Below are 17,851 nucleotides of genomic sequence, written 5' to 3'. Positions count from 1 at the left end.
CAATCCAGCCGGCCACTTTAGGCGTCTCAAAAGCAATCCTTAGAAATGTTTCTGCTTTTTCTAATTGAGGTCAGACAATGGGAAGCTTTCACTAATCCCTAGACATAGTGCCTTTTTTTTTTTTTTGGCATTTGTACAATGCCTTCATTTAAGACCTTCCTTAAAAGCATCGTCTCAGTGATAAATGAGCGATGGGGTTGGCAAGCCTTTTCTCTACCGACACTCATATTTCAGAAAGTCAGGATTATGATTAGAGAAGCACAATATCAAAGACAAGGCCCAGATCAGTCCCCAGAGCAAGAGCTGCTGAAATTAGAATTATCACCAGAGTTTCCTCCCAGGAACAATTTGGAATCCATCAAAAGGAAAGAAGGGGATAATGCTAAAACACAAACAATTGGGGAGGGGATGGGAAGACTGCTTTGACCTCCCAATGTAATAGAAAGAATTTCTCCAGGCTGTCATAGAACAGTCACACGGTGTGATTCAAATTCCAGCTACAGAAGCCAAACAGGAGGGAGTTTTCCCGTAACATGTCACAAAGAGTTCTTGGTCAGAAGTTGAATGGTGTCGCAGTGCTAAGAAAACACTTTCATTAACCTTATGCATTCCCAGGAATCAGTAAAGAATGGCTCTCTCTGGGAAGGCTGTCCGCATTTAGGGATGTCACTCATTAATTTCAAGAAAGCTGGGTAGAGAGAATTGTGGCAGACTCCAAGATGCCCAAATCCTAAAAAATCTGGAAATTAGAATTCATGATCCTAGACAACAAAGGGAACTCTGCAGATATGGTTAAGGTAAAGGACTCTGGGATGAAGAGATTAGCCAGTGAGTGCACTGAATCTCATGAACCTTTAAAACAGAGGATCTGTTACCTGGCTGGCTGTGGTCAGTGGAAGTGATGTGATGATGGAAGCTGGTCAGAGAGATGTGTCATGAGGATTCGACCAGGTATTGCTTGCTTTGGAGATGGAGGAAGAGGGTCATAAATCAAAAACTTTATGTGTCCTCTAGAAGCTGGAAAGGGCTTCCCTGGTGGCTCAGACTGTAAAGAATTTGCATGCAATGTGGGAGACCCGGGTTCAATCCCTGGGTTGGGAAGATCCCCTGGAAGAGGAAATGACAACCCACTCCAGTATTCTTGCTTGGAGAATTCCATGCCGAGGAACCTGGCAGGCTACAGTCCACGGGGTTGCAAAGAATTGGACATGACTAACTGACTAACACACAGAAGCTGGAAAAGTCAAGGAAAGAGAGAATTCCTTAGAGCCTCCAGAAAGGAATGCGACCCTGCTAACATCTTGATTTTAGCCCAGAGAGGCTCATGTCAGACAGAATTATCAGACAATGAATTTATGTTGTTTCAATCACTAGGTCTGTGGTATGTTGTTATAGTAGCAGTAGGAAACTAACATGAAGCAAACAGTGGAAATCTCAAATCCCCATTTTATTATCTACATCACCACTTAGTTCTTAATCAGAATCCAAAATACCTTCAATGTTGATGGGGACAAGTTTGTCCTCCCTCCACAGTCAGATCACTTCCTTGGGAAATTGGGATTAAACCAGTCAACACCAAAAACAATACAAACTGAGGACAAGAAAACCAGGGTAAGAAAATATGAACGAGGACCTTTGTTAATTTTTCTCTTGATCTTTTAAAGTAGAGTCATAATACAGTAGGCAATATTATTCTACCATATTTGTTCAACTGTGGCTTTGTTAAAAAAAAATAAGACCCTTAAAACAAGGTAAATTAACCTAATTCTAAAATAATTGAGCAAATTATAGACCCTGGCAAACAGCCTAGCCTTATTCTACTTTGTCCTTTTTGTATTCACCCAACAAGTTAAATATGAGAAATGGATGCCAGTGTGGGGATAAAGGAGATACTTTACAAATACTTTTGGTATGCTGACTCTGCTTAAAATTATATATTTGACTATAGCTACATGGGCTATTTTGTTTTCAGTTTAAATATTGAGAAGGTCATTCCTGACCATCTATATAATGTTGCTCATTCCCCCTATAAAGTCATATTTTCCCATTTCCATAGATGCAGAGATTCATTTTCATAGATTTAAAACTATATTTGTGTCTTGGTTCTACGTTCCCCACTAAAATATAAACTCCACAAAATTGAAGTTTTTCATTATCTTATTCATATTATATCCACATTTTGTAAACGAATGCTTGATATATATTCAGTTCAGTTCAGTTCAGTCGCTCAGTCGTGTCCGACTCTTTGTGACCCCATGAATTGTAGCACGCCAGGCCTCCCTGTCTATCACCAACTCTCGGAGCATTAAATACTGTTAAAAGGATGGATGGATACATGGAGCAGAGAGGAAAGAAGTCAGTCAGTACCCAGAAGGTAAAGAAATTTTCAAAGAAATGATGAGATCTCTTAAGTCTTCAATGGATGGCTATTAAAAGAGATGGAGAGAAGCAAGAATTCCAGGTGACAGATGTCATGCAAATAATAATACTAGCCAAAACCAGAAGAGAATGTCTTTGGTGTGTGATGAGCACAGGAACTAGCCTGAAAAGACTGGAACATAAAGACAGTGTTGGACGGAAGAAAAGATGGGATAACTGTATATATAAGGATCATGAGAAAACGGGAAGTTATTTCTGGGAACTGTTAATTCAAAAGAGCCTCTACTAACCTGTGATCTCTGCGTATTAAGAATCGCACACTTCAGTGCACCCTCTATTCTCAGGTGAAACCATTTGAGATGCCATACTAACCTCAACTTCTATGTTTGAAGCTGCTCAACATAAGCCTGTGGAGGAAGTAATCTGTCATCAGATACTTACTTCCCTATCATACTCTACATGCCACAGGTGCAACAATCTTCCTTATTTGTTGAGCTTAGCTATGTGAGTTGCACTGATCAATGAAATTAGCAGACCTAGTCTATTCTATGGAGATTCCCAGTTGGCACAGTGGTAAATAATCTGTCTGCCAATGCAGGAGATGTGGGTTCAATCCCTGGGTCGGGAAGATCCTCTGGAGTAGGAAACAGAAACATGCTCCAGTATTCCTGCCTGGGAAATTGCACAGACAGAGGAGCCTGGAGGGCTATAGTCCATGGGATCACAAACAGTCAGACAAGACTGAGTGACTGAGCATGCACACAATCTGTTCTATAGCTTAGAAGAGGGTTTGGATATGGGTGGTTTGAGTTGGACTCTTTCAATCATGCTTATGAGAAAATCTGCCCCCAATACCAATGCTAAGAGCTTAGCTTATGTCCCGGTATCAAAGATATCTGGTGCATACTTGAACCTGACCTGTAGCCTGAAGTTGGACAGAGCCAGGGACAATGTTGTCAACCATTATATTCTTCAAGTTACCATGCAATATTATGATAGTAAAGCTGTTAATGGGAAGTAAAGCTGCAGAAGAGCTTGGTCAGGAATTGCAACAGAGATAATAAACAGTTCGTCAAAATTCATTCTCACCTTCCATAGTGTAGGGGCTTCCCAGGTAGCACTGCTGCTGCTGCTAAGTCGCTTCAGTTGTGTCCCACTCTGTGCGACCCCATAGATGGCAGCCCACCAGGCTCCCCTGTCCCTGGGATTCTCCAGGCAAGAACACTGGAGTGGGTTGCCATTTCCTTCTCCAATGCAAGAAAGTGAAAAGTGAAACGGAAGTCGCTCAGTCATGTCTGACTCTTCGCAACCCATGGACTGCAGCCCACCAGGCTCCTCCGTCCATGGGATTTTCCAGGCAAGAGTACTGGAGTGGGGTACCATAGCACTAGTAGTAAAGAATTTGCCTGCCAATGCAGGATACTCAAGAGCCACAGGTTCAATCCCTGGATTGGGAAGATTCATTGGAGAAGGAAATGGCAACTCACTCCAGTAATCTTGTCTGGAAAATTCCATGGACAGAGGAACATGGAGGGCAGCAGTCTGTGGAGTCACAAAGTGTTGGACACAACTGAACATGCACATGCACACACACACATGTGCACACACACACACACACCATAGTGTAGAGCCTAGGAAGGAGCTGTCCAGAGGCTGCATATCCTATTGCACCCAGGTGGAGTCATGTGACAATTCTGATTAAAGAAATGGAATCAACAGAAGTGAGGTATGGCTCCTCAAATCCAAGATGACTACAAATCCATCTATTTCCCCTCAACCCAGCTGGACATTGATGACTGAGGTGTCCCACAAACAGGAGAGTCACACATTGAAAAAGTTTGTGTGTCTGAATTACCATATATGAGGAAACCACACTAGACCATAAGCACCCACATTTGGACTATGACATAATCAAGAACAAAATTTCCATTTTGTTCAGCTACTAAAATTTAGCTTATAGCCACTGACATTGGCCTCTGTAATATGTTTGGCGTACACTAAAATTATATGCACTGCATACTTATGAAAGCATATACACAGAATTATTTCAGAATGAAAAAAAGTTTTTTGTTTGCTTAGGAGAATGTTCCTCAAAAGAGAATATCCATTTTATAAAAGCCAGATTTCCAGTATTATCACATTTTAAATTCATTTATTTACATATGAAGAAATTTAACAAATCTTTAGATGTTCTAGCTGGTAAGAATCCATCAATGAGAAGATTCGTGCTCTCAGGGAGTTTTTATGCTAATAGCACTCAGAAAATATATAGCCACAAATAAATTAAATGGTATATTAGAAGGTAATAGCTGCTAATAGAAACAGAGAGCAGGGTAAGGACTGTTGGACTGTGGTACAAGAATTTGTGTGATTGTGAGTGTGGAGGGGTATATCATTTAGGCTCAGTCACTCAGTCGTGTCCAACTTTTTGTGACATTTTGGACTGTAACCTATCAGGCTCCTCTGTCTGTGGGATTTCTCAGGCAAGAATACTGGAGTGGGTTGCCATTTCCTCCTCCAGCAGCTCTTCCCAGCCCAGGGATCGAAACCAAGTCTCCTGATTCTCCTAGATTATAGGCAGACTCTCTACCACTGAGTCACCATGGAAGCCAGGAGGAGAAAATGCTTAACTAATATTTAGATGATCCCTACCTAGAGTGAGCAGAAATGGAGGGGAGAGAGGAACATCTCCAAACAAGGTTTCCATCTGTATCCCTCACCAGCTGTCAGGACGACTCTAGAAACTCTTGAGGCTTCTGTTGTCCTCGTATCAGCTCTAAATGATTTTGACTATTTTTAGCAAGCAAAGGCAGAAACAGGGATTAATCAGGATTAGGCTGGTTTGTATGGAAGCGGTCCTCTGTGGATAGGATGAAGGCATTCTTCCATGTCCTCAGGAAAGCCTACTATGGCATCCAGTGATGTATGGGCCAGAACTATTAGTTACACTATCTACCATCGTTAACGAATGGATAGACCTTAGGTCTGGAGGGTTTGGCGACCCCTAAAATCTTATTATTAACATAAGACTATGACTAAAAGATTTTAACAGCAAAGAATTTTTTATTGTAAGGGCGACAGTAAATAGATCAGATCCAGGAAAAGGAAAAGAGAATGGTTCACTGATTAACCCAGATTTGATCTGACCTTGTTCTGTCTATAATTTGAAAATAGGAAGGAACAGGAAATCAAGTAAAAACCCAGCTGAAGTGCATGAAATGTATTTTTAAAACATAAGAAACAAAATTCTTGTTTTTTTCCTCCCACCCTAGCCTATATTTACTTTGTTTGCTCACACCTCTTTCCGAATAGCTGGTCAAAACATAAATCCTTCTGGAAGAAAGCTCAAGCATGATTATTTTGGTGTACAAAAACCATCCCAAAAGCACTAACATATTTTGTATAGAAAATACATAAAGACAAAAAATTGAAAAGGAAAACTGGAAAATGCTCCCGGTTTCTATAAGCTGCTATAATATTGCATTTAGAAAACTGTAATTATTTCACAAGTGGTATTCAAAATTCCCATGATCTGTGCATTAGTTGTTACCAGGATCAATGTTTTCAGATGACAGTTTTACAGCTGTTTTTGGATTGGGGAATATTTTTATACTACGAATAGTTCCTATTAAGGCCATAGGAGCACACCAGGAAGAAAAACGTGGGCTACTTTAAAATATGTATTCCACTGCTTATTGTTTTATTACCACTGAAACATGAAAATTCTAGTACCAGAAAAAAAAAAAAAGTAATAGCAGTGAGGGCTAAGAGACAAGGATCAGATTCAGTCAGTTCAGTTCAGTTGCTCAGTCCTGTCTGACTCTTTGCGACCCTATGGACTGCAGCACATCAGGCTTCCCTGTCCATCACCAACTCCTGGAGTTTACCCAAACTCATGTCCATTGAGTTGGCAATGCCATCCAACTATCTCATCCTCTGTCATCCCATCTCCTCCTGCCTTCAATCATTCCCAGCATCAGGGTGTTTTCCAGAGAGTCAGTTCTTCGCATCAGGTGGCCAAAGTATTAGAGCTTCAGCTTCACATCAACCTTTCCAAGGAATATTCAGGACTGATTTCCTTTAGGATGGTCTGGTTGGATCTCCTTGCTGTCCAAGGGCCTCTCAAGAGTCTTCTCCAACACTACAGTTCAAAAGCATCAATTCTTCAGCACTCTGCATTCTTTATAATCCAACACTCACACGCATTCATGACTACTGGAAAAACCATAGCTTTGACTAGATGGATCTTTTGTTGGGAAAGTAATGTCTCTGCTTTTTAATATGTTGTCTAGGTTGGTCATAACTTTTCTTCCAAGGAGCAAGTGTCTTTTAATTTCATGGCTGCAGTCACCATCTGCAGTGATTTTGGAGCCCCACAAATTAAAGTTTGTCACTGTTTCTATTGTTTCCCCATCTATTTGCCATTTGAAGTGATGGACCAGATGCCATGATCTTAGTTTTCTGAATGTTGAGTTTTAAGCGAACTTTTTCATTCTCAGATTATCATAGGCTAGTTAATTAAATGCCTATTTTTTGTCTTTTTTAGAAAATACTTTCAAAATTATTGATAAAACCTGATCAATTTTCACCCCATTTTAAAGCCAAAAACTTTATGATATCAGACCCTTTAATGGAATGGTTATGTCCACAACAATGAAAAATGAGTGGTTCCTGATGAATTCACCTCCTGGCATGAATGGCTTTGTAAAGCCTCTCCCATATTAAGTCTCATTTTAACCATGAGACTTGCTTGGCCAATGCATAATACAAGCAGATAAATACTGAAATATCAGTATGAATACTTGAATATCAAATGTGTCCTCATAGAAATAATTGTCCTTGGAAGACAGCTGCCATGCTATAATGATAGACTACTGATGTATAAGAATCCACATGAAAAAAAACCCGAAGGCTGGAAGACCATCTTCTTGCCAAGCTCTCAGCTGAATACAGTACTATGAGTGATCTCAGTGACACTATGTGGAGCAGAACTACTCAGCTGAGTCTGGTCAAACCCCAGAATGAGCAACAACAAATCACTGTCAAGCCACAACGCTGTGGGGTGGTTTGCTACGTAGCCAAAGATTACTGGAACACCACCAGAGAGAAATTTCTTTAGTCTCAGGATCAAATTAAGACACAAACCAGAATTTATACCTATCTTCATTTTCTTTGAGTACAGAGGTAAAAGCCCTAAGTGTATCCATGATCTGTTTCAGTTGTAGGGGGGGCTTTCCTCCATTGGTTACCTCCTTTCTCATGACTATTAGTCTTTCCCTCTTTTCTGGATCCTGACTGACCATTCCTAACACATTCTTACTCCTCCTGTAGTTCACTAAAGTATGTACACATGTATCTTACCCTTATCTCTCATTTCCTTCCAGCTTAAATCCCTTTTCTCGATTCCTTTTCATAGCCTGCCTTCCCCCCAAAATTACATTTGCCCTCTCTCCACTTCCTCCTAGTCCATTTTCCCTGCAACCCCCTTTTAATTTCAATTTCTACCTCCTCCAGTCCCCAAATTAGTTTTGTCCTGATCACCAACAACCACTAAACGGCCAGATCTAACAGGCACACTTCTGCCCTCCACTTAGCTAAGCTCTCTATGGCTTGTTGCCACTCATCACTATATCTTTATAGCTTAATTCTCCTTGGCTCTTAATTTACCCTCCTGTTTCCCTCCTAACTTACTGGATATTTTTCTGTTCTCTTTCTTGACCTCTTTCATACCTACTTGAGTCTTGAGTTACACAAGGGATGTTTCTAGACCCTCTGACCCACATCTTTGTCTCCCAAGGTGACTCTATCTGATCCAGTGGCTAAATGCTGTCTTTATTCTAATGATCACCAAATCTATAGTGCTACCTCAATTCCCCAGAGAACTATATCCAATTATTCACTTTTCTCTCCAATTGACATCTTACAAGCATATCAACCTGAAACTCAGTTCTTTCCTGATCTTTCCCATTGTGGTAATGACTCCATGCTATATTCATTTGCTCAATCTAGAGTCACAAGAGTTGTATTTGATTCTCTTATTCTTCCAACACATATTTAATTGAGTGCTTACTAGCACCAAACATGTGTTAGATTAACGTGATTCTTATTCTACAGGAGTTCACTGCTTAGAGTTGAAAACAGATGTGAAGGGATAATTATAATGCCACCAGGAAACTGTGATAGAAGATACCAGATAAAATATGTATATAAGCAGAAAAAAATAGGATTTCAATACTATTCTAGGAATGGAGAAAGCTATTTCAAATAGCCAAGTTCTGAAAAATTTTGCTCTCATTACAAGAACCATTCAGTATCTTGCTTGGCTTATTACTTGAAAGTAACTAAACAATTTAGCTCACAATTAATTATCCCTTAGGATGGAAAGTTCTTAGTTTTGAAGTAAATGTTTTCAGAAGCATTTTCTAGCATAGCAACTTTTGTCAAGCTGTGGATTTTCATTGTTGCATAGAATTTGATTATTCCTGTCCTCATCAGATGTTTTATTTTTCCTTTAGCGTTCTTAGAGAATATGGCAATAAAACCCACATCATTTCTTTCTCTCTGCATTTTTGTTTTGCTCCAAGCTAGCATAATTTCAGAGTTGCAGGAAATTTGACATCCCCAGTAAACCTCCTACTCTCCAGAGACACATGAGCATTATATAATTAAGTAGTGAGGTATATCGCTTAATACATAGACATTAAGTACTTACCTTTGGTGCCAGTTTGAGTATTAATAAAGGTATGTGAATATTTCGTGTATAATAGTTCACTCGGGAAGTGCTAAAAGATTAAGGATCACAGACAATTTCATCTGTCTAGTGTGATAGTCCCTGGAAGAGCAAGAATTAATGGAAACTAATGCTGGTTCATAGGAAAAAGTATTCAAACTATTAATAAACTGTGTCTTTTATTGTACCTGGAGAGGTGGGAAATTCCATGGATAATACTGTTGCAAGGAATTACTTCTCAGTTCAATACTCCAGGGGAGTAATTACTGGTCACAGACCTAAGCTGGCACATAATGGTGGAAAATAGTTTGTTAGAATGATCTCAACTCTTCTTACATAGTATATGTCTAATTAGTAGGTTTAGTATTCATCTCTACAACTTTCTTTCCAAATAAATAAAAGTCAACTTCAATATGTATTTATTAAATACAGCAGGCTTTGGGGAATTTAGTAGGGATACAAAGAAGAGTAAGATCTTTAAGAAAACACAACTTAGCAGAAGATGCGGGTTCAATCCCTGAGTCTGGGAGGAAATGGCAACCCATTCCAGTATTCTTAGCTGGAAAATCCGGTGGACAGAGGAGCCTGGGGGGCTACTGTCCATAAGGTTCCAAAGAGTCAGACACAACTTAGAGACTAAACAACAACAACAAAACATTTCTGGAAAAAAACACAGTCCTGCAAGGAACTGGGTAAGTCTTCACTCCAAGAGGTTTGGGGCAGGAGAGTGGTGGACATGAGGATTTTCCCAGGGTCAGGGGAAAGTAGACTGGCATTTCAATGCAGGTAAGGCTAAGAGCAATGGCCAAGGAAAGGGAGGGATGTGTTTGGAGAGCTGGAGGGAAACCCAAGCTTCATGTGTGGGCACAACCTAGGCCAAGCAGCAGAAAAGCAAGGCTGGAGAGGGTTTGGGGGCTGCTCTAGAGGGCGGCCCTTAAAACATCTTATATATGTTTTTGTTTCGAAAGCACAAACAATAAATACAACTTTTTGCATTTATTTCTTTGATGAACTAGCCGTGTCTGCTATGTTTATAATTTAAGCATCTATAGATCTTTTACTAAAACTCATTCTTGACTTAAAACATTTCAGATTGCCAGAAAAAAAAATGCAATCAACAGCACACATTTAATGAGTTTTCATGGATACGGAGCACTAGCATCCTTTTCTCAAGGAAAAAGTTTTCACAGCTAGGACAAGTATACCCTAAGTATATCTAGGTATCTATATCTACGTCCAGATCTATACCTGTATCTACATTTATATCTATAGCACTAGTAAGGAAGGAATGGAGACAGGATTTTGAGTAACTGCCCCAAAAGAAAAGGTAATACTTTCCTATTTTTCACCAATTCCACTTCTACTTTGGTCTAAGCCAGGGGTCTCCCACCTCCAGGATCTAATGCCTGATGACCTAAGGTGGAACTGATGTAACAATAATAGAAATAAAGTGCCCAAGAAATGTAATGTGCTTGAATCATCCTGAAACCATCTCCCCTCACATCACTCCCAGTCCATGGAAGAACTGTCCTCCACAAACCAGTCCCTGGGGCCAAAATTTGAGAACCCCTGGTAAGCAACCTTGGTTTAAGCACTCATCTGTATGACTGCAAAAGCATCCTGGCTGTCTTCCTGATTCTATATCTGACCCCTATAAATTTATCCTCACCACAGTGACCACAAAGATTTTTTACAAACACACCCTGCCACTCTTCTGCTCCACCCCCTGCAATGGCTCCCTTGTACACCAAGCCCTAGGAAGACCTACAAGGAAGATTCTACAGGGTCTCACCTTCTTTTCCTCTCTGACCTCACTTAATGGTCTTGTCATTTTAACCCACAATGCTCCCCTTACACTGACCTTTTTCTTATGCAATTCCAATTTTGGACCTTCCAGGTAACTGTTTTCTCCACTGGAAATGCACTCCCTCAAGACACCCACCAAAGTGGGAGTCCTTATCTCCTTTCTGTCCACATGAGTTATCAACTAGGTGACTCTCACTTCCAAATGCATCCTCTTTTCCTGCTTGTGACAAGGAATTTAGGCCCTTTAAATTTTTTCTCCTGGGCCAGCTGGCACAATGTTAAGCTTTGTCTACAGAGGATGCTGGAGGAACATTATAGCAGAAAAGGGTTTTATTTCCTGGTTCCCGGGCTCACTAGCCAACCTTATGCTGCACAAAGTGGCTTTCCCACATCTAATTCCCACCCCACAGAGCAGATAGCTTCACTAGCATCTGGCTCCCAAAACATCAGTTGCTTGCAGCAAGCCAAATCCCAGGTAGAGGAGTACCACTGATGAGAAACTCCTATGAGTGCCAGCACCTTAAAAGGTGGTTTTTCAGGAAGTTCCAGAATATGAATTTTCAGTAAGAGTACCATTGCGCCGCGGTGATGTCTCTGCCATTCAATAATCCACAGCTATGCCTTCCAACAAGGCATGGGTCTCACCCAGGTTGGAGGGGGCACTCTAGCTCAGCCTTGGGACCAGTGACTGTTCCTTGCATCTTCAATCCTATAGTCATTGCAGTTTTGCAGTTTTCTTTACTTCTTTCTGACTGTTCCCATTACTCTAATCCTCAGTTATAATTAGTGATTCTTTACAGTGAGCCTCCCTTTTCAAATAACTGCATGATTTTTCTCTCCTGATCAGATCTAGACTGATCCAGTGTTGTTGTTGTTCAATCACTAAGTCGTGTCTGACTCTTTGTGACTCCATGGACTGTAGCATGCCAGGCTTCCCTGTCCTCCACTATCTCCCAGAGTTTCCTCAGATTCATGCTATTGAGTTGGTGATGCTATCTAAACATCTCATCCTCTGATGAGACTGAGTGCATATCTTAACTCAAAAATCAGGATGAAATCTTTTCTGCCCTCTCTTCTTAAAGGTGCCCCAGCCTCTTGGAACTCTTTGCCTTGGTCTAGATTTTTCTTTCTCCCATAGCAGTTATAACATAACATTTATAACATAGCATTTATAGCATTCTAACATGCTAGTCAGGCTTCCCTGGTGGCTCAGATGGTAAAGCATCTGCCTGCAATGCAGGAGACTTGTGTTCAATTCCTGGGTCGGGAAGATCCCATGGAGAAGGAAGTGGTAATCCACTCTAGTATTCTTGCCTGGAGAACCCCATGGACAGAGGGGCCTGGCAGGCTACAATACATGGGGTCGCAAAGAATCAGACATGACTGAGCAACTAACACACACACATAACATACTAGCCAATGTGTGGGTTTAGTATGTCTATTATATATCAATTTCTTACTCCCGCTAGAATATAAATATTTCAAAGGTCATGCACCTTTTGCAAAAATTTGTTCATGGATGTATCTGAAACTCCTAGAACAGTGACTGGAATATAGTAGGTACTCAATAAATATTTGTTAAAAGAACAATCTCATAGATCACAAGAAGTTGCCTCTCTGGACATATTGGCCCATAATGGAGGAATTTAACTTGCTTTCAGTGGCTACAGTCAGCATTTCCATATAGTTTGGGGACTGAGAAAGACAGTAATCCTTCCATTACATACATCCCAGATTACAAGTATAGAAGCTCTTCATCATTCTCTGTTCCACTTGTAAGACATAGCTCTTTCTCTATTACCATGTGAGAATGTTGTTTCAACACTCATTTTGCCACTACAACCAAATCAACAACTTTTTACTCAACTATTTTTAATGTGACAATTTTATATTTAATCCAGTACCCACTGTCAAGCTGGTGCAGATGCATGTATGCTCAGTTGCTTCAGTCGTGTCCGACTCTTTGCGACCCTATGGACTATAGACCGCCAGGCTCCTCTATCCATGGGATTGTCAAGGCAAGAATACTGGAATGGGTTTGCATGCCATCCTTAAGGGGATCTTCCCAAACCAGGGATTGAATGAATGGCTCGTGTCCCCTGCATCGGCAGGTGGGTTCTTTACCACTAGCACCATGTAGGAACCCCTAAGCTGGTGTGCACGTGTTGCTTAAACAAAGATTTTCACAGCCACAGAAATCTAAATGTTGGATGGGAATAGGAGAAAGCATCTCAGCTAAGGGACAGATCGACAAGGCTCTGGCTTCTTTGATCTAAGGGAGCATAGATAGAACATGCATTCCTTTTCTTCCTCAAGCTTATATATCACGTGAACCTTGTGCTCAGTTGTGTCTGACCCTTTGTGACCCCACAGACTGTAGCCCACCAGGCTCCTCTGTTCATGGGATTTTTCAGGCAAGAATACAGAGCAGGTTGCCATTTCCTCCTCCAGGGGAACTTCCCAACCCAGGGATCAAACCCACATCCCCTGTGTCTCTTGCATTGCAGGCATATCCTTTACTGTTGAGCCATTGGGAGCCCCATATCATTGCAGGCAGATTCTTTACCAGCTGACTTACCAGGGAAGACCCATCGTGTAAACAATCATGGCCATATTATCCACAGTTTGGAGAAAGAAAATAAAATTAAAATGTATAAAAACAGGCCAGTTCTAATTTTCATGTTTCTTATTTATATTTCACATATGGGTCCAAGGTCTATTTAATATTTTGTGGAAGTGAGTATCTCAAATTGAATTTCATCTCTGTGAACACTTACCTTTCTCTTAAAGATAACCCAGCCCTTCACATCTCCTAGAGATGGAAGATTAAACAAGATAAAATAAACATCTGAATTCCCCAAATAAAATTATATATGGACAGTAGAGTTTTGGTTATTTAGAGCTACAAGTATGTAAATCAGTTTGCTTTGCCATATTTTCTGGAGGAAGAAGAGCTTTCTCATTCAGTTGCAATACACTTTGTCATTTTAAGTATTTTTACACAGAATATTTCTAAAATATCTTGCATCCTTATTTTCAGCATTCATGACACTTCCTCTAAGAACCCTCCTCTGACTCTTTAAGTTGGGGTAGGTGCCCTTGATTTATGCTCACATAGTGTGCCCTATACTCTGCTCCCCCGCCTCCACCCAGGAACTGATCCCACTTTACCATGACTGCCTGTTTGATTATCAGTGGGCTTCCTTGGGTTGTCAAGTCTTTTAGGGGAGATAACACGTCTTTCCTGTTTCTCTGTTACCTAACATTGTAGCTGGCACATGATAGATACTTAATAAATAACTCTCGACAAATGACATCCTCAGGCTATCACATTAACCCTGAACGGAAAAGGAGGTTAGTTATAATCAAGACCTTTTGAAGCTCTTTAACTTGATACTAAATATATACAATCTTTAAATGCTTCTCTTCCTTTAATATCAGTAAAACAATCCTTACTTTTCCTTTTCCCATGCTCATTCATTGCTTATAACAAATTTATACCAGTTTAAAAAAAAAAAAGAAAAAACTGTGCGGTTTATATTCTGTAAAAATTCACAAGCCTTAGTGCAAGAATAAGTCTTTCTCCCCTAAACTCTTTTTTTAAAATTCTTGTTAGTTTTCAGCTGTTCTCATTAGATGGAGCTGTCAGAAAGCAGGGATTTCCAAAGGGCAATGTGTTCCCATGTTCTGCTCCATATAATCAACTTAATTTAATACATATTAATAGAAAAAAATAAAAAGAGCTTGTCTTAAATCACTGCCCTTCCACTTAACAAGAAAAAGTGTAGAAAGCAATACATATTCTAGAAACTCTCAGGAAAGACACAGAGCCATTAAATCAAGGCACTCATTCTGCAATAAGTATATGCTTTGTCGAGGTCAATTAAAGGCAAGATTTATGCACACATGCAGTCATTCTGGCTTAAAAAATGGCTTTACACATGCTTCTTCATAGTAGAATGAAGAACTGTTCAGAAGCTGCATGCCTATAGAATGGAAAAATACAATTAATCTAGAAGAACATATCTGGCCTCCTAAGATGATGACATAAGCAACCAAGGGAAACCCCATTATATATAAGGATAGGAAAGACTAAAACAACTTTCAAAAGTCATTTAAGAGAAAGCAACCTCAGTTATCGCTTGCATATTAATTGAGAAACTTTTTAAAAAACCTTATCTGAAGGGCACAAGCAGAATATGTTTTATTTATAACATGAAGATAAACCAATAAGTACATGGTACCAATAATACATTACAGCCTGTCAACAGTATTTTTCACCACCCCCTATAATTAATTTTCATACCCATCAAGATTCAGAAATGTAAAACAATGGAGGAAGCACATTGTAAGGTTTTACAAACCTAGCCTAAGAGCAAGCAGAACCATTTCATCTTTTAAATCATTCAGAGTGGTTACCGTATCGTAAACAAAGCTGGGACTGAAGGGTAGATGGATGGCCAAGATACTTGCTCCCTGAGTATCATGAATCACCCTGCTTTTTCCTCTAAGCTCTCCAAATGCTTTAACTTCTTTTTACTCTAAAGATGCTTGAAAGTGCAATAACTCTTCATAGCAATTAGCCTGTTGGAAGACTCATTAATGAAAGAGTGTGTTATTAAAAATATGCTCCTTCAACTTTTCCTATTAAGTCCTACTCTGTGGTAGGCATTGAAGATGCAAAGAGGAAAAGAACAGGTCCACATGTCTAAGGCATGTTTAGACTCAGGACACAAAAATTAGGCAAATATTTAGCATATGATATAAAATAGGGACTTCCCAGGTGGTGTTAGTGGTAAGAGAACCTCACTGCCAATGCAGGAGACATGGGTTCGATCCCTGGGTTGGGAAGATTCCCTAGAGGAAGGCATGGCAACCCACTCCAGTATCCTTGCTTGGAGAATCTCATGGACAGGGGAACCTGGTGGGTTACAGTCCATAGTATTGCAAAAAGTGGGACATGACTAAAGTGATTTAGCACAGCACATAACAATAGATGGGCTTCCTGGATGGATCAGTGGTAAAGAATTTGCCTCCAATGTAGGAGATGCAGGAGACACAGATTTGACTCCTGGGTCAGAAAGATTCCCTGGAGAAGGAAATAGTAACCCATTCCAGTACTCTGGCCTGGGAGATTCCATGGACAGAGGAGCCTGGTAGGGTACAGTCCATGGGGTCACAAAGAGTCAGACATGACTGAACTGACTGAGCACATAACAATAGATATACTGGAGTTATATGCAAACTATACAGAAGAATGTGCCTACATACATTATCACAGAGAAGGTAGCAGTTACACTGGGGTCTTGATATATGAGTGGAAATTTGCCATAGAAGTTAATGAGGATAAGATGCTACAGAAAGAAGGGATTTCACTCTCAAGAGTAGAGAGGCAGGAACAAGCTTGCTGCCTTTGTTCATAGAAAATTATATGGTTTGAGAATGCTGTGAGAAGCATGACTGTTAGGAGATGTGGTTCTGGGGACTGGCAAGGGTCAGATGGTGAGGGTTATGCTAACGTGTTGTCATTTTATCAGGTAAATGAAGAACAGGACATGATTCAGTGAAATCAGGAGCTGAGTAATGATGTGATCTGGTATGTATGTGAGAAAAATCCTCTCTGGATGTAGTAAAAATGATGGACTTGAAAAGGTGATGGTGCAGGAAAGGAGACCAGTGAGGTTCCTGAGCAGTTGTCCAAGTGAGAAATGATGATGGTCTGAGATAGGAGAGAAAGAGTGCAGATGATGGAGAGGGTCAGGCAGCAGAAGTATGAGGAGCAGAATTGGCTACACTTGTTAACTGATTAGATGTCAGGGCTAAGCTAAGGAGAGAAATCTGATAAGGCTCTCACTTTTCTAAACTGAGTATCAGGTTAGGAAACATGGAGGAAACTGCTGGGTCAATGTGGATATGAAGAGTTTGAAAACTCTGTGACATCTACAGACATGTGGGTCCAGAGATACAGTCAGACACTCAGAGAGTGTGTAAAATTCATCACTTGCTTATTCAACAAATATAGAGTAGCATATAAGAGAAGAAAATATTAATAAGATCCAATGATTTTATTAATCTAGAAACATCATCTAGATGCATCTAGACGTTTCTAGAAAAAGCCTATAGAAACACATCACTGAAAAATCAAGCAGAACAAGAGATACCCTCAAAGAAGACTTAGAAGCCAGAGGAAGAAAACCAGTAGGGAGCCATGCATGAATAACAAAGGAATAGCTGATTTAGAAAATATGGGAATAATCAACAGTCTAAAATGCTGAAGAGAAATACCAAAGGACAGGCATAAAAGGAAGACACTGAGCTGGGGACCAAGATGGGATTCAGTGACAGTGAAGGTGGAGTCAGCAGTAAACTGTGGATCTGGGGCAAATGAACATTGAGGCCATGGAGCATGGGCATGCAGAAGGCCTTTTAGAAACCAGCTAAACAAGGAAGGAGAGATGCAAGGCTGTGGTTTGAAGAGGCCACTAAGCCAAGGTTAGAAGTAGGTAAGACTAGTAGTCAAGGTCAGATTCTCCTGAAAGGAGCTAATCTCATTTCCATCATACCTTGAGGGAAGTTCATCAGTTAGAAAGACTCCTTCCAATGACTATTAAATCTATGAGGATCTATGAGGTGGTCTGTACAAGTATAAAGGAGATTATGCCACTTTTTAAAAAATAAAAATTGCGTTTTAATTGTATCAAATGCTTTATGTAGCCAAATGGAAGAAAATGTTTTTATCAGAAATACCCTGAGACTTGCACTGACCGAGGTTGGAAAGATTGAGAAGGGGCTGGGTTACTTGCAGGAAACATGTTTATGTAAGTGCAAGGAGGTTCTGAATTGCCTTCTAAGGATGATGTTCTCAGTTAGCTTCAGAATTTAGGGGCCAGACTGAAGCACAGAGAAGCAGAGGAGATGTGAGAGTTTTGTAGAGAA

At 40.2% G+C, this 17,851-nt stretch overlaps 1 protein-coding gene across 1 annotated transcript in view; it reads right to left on the bottom strand.

Annotated features, from left to right (window-relative positions):
* Nucleotides 1-17,851, bottom strand: part of NYAP2 (neuronal tyrosine-phosphorylated phosphoinositide-3-kinase adaptor 2) — a 271,888-nt gene that overhangs the window by 99,466 nt on the left and 154,571 nt on the right. The window contains 2 exon segments of the mRNA XM_027514895.1: nucleotides 4,011-4,032; nucleotides 9,687-9,702. Coding sequence (XP_027370696.1) covers nucleotides 4,011-4,032; nucleotides 9,687-9,702 — 38 coding nt within the window.

This window comes from Bos indicus x Bos taurus, chromosome 2, assembly GCF_003369695.1.
Source record: "Bos indicus x Bos taurus breed Angus x Brahman F1 hybrid chromosome 2, Bos_hybrid_MaternalHap_v2.0, whole genome shotgun sequence".
NCBI classification, from domain to species: Eukaryota; Metazoa; Chordata; class Mammalia; order Artiodactyla; family Bovidae; genus Bos; species Bos indicus x Bos taurus.
This window is presented reverse-complemented; position numbering and strand designations above follow the sequence as displayed.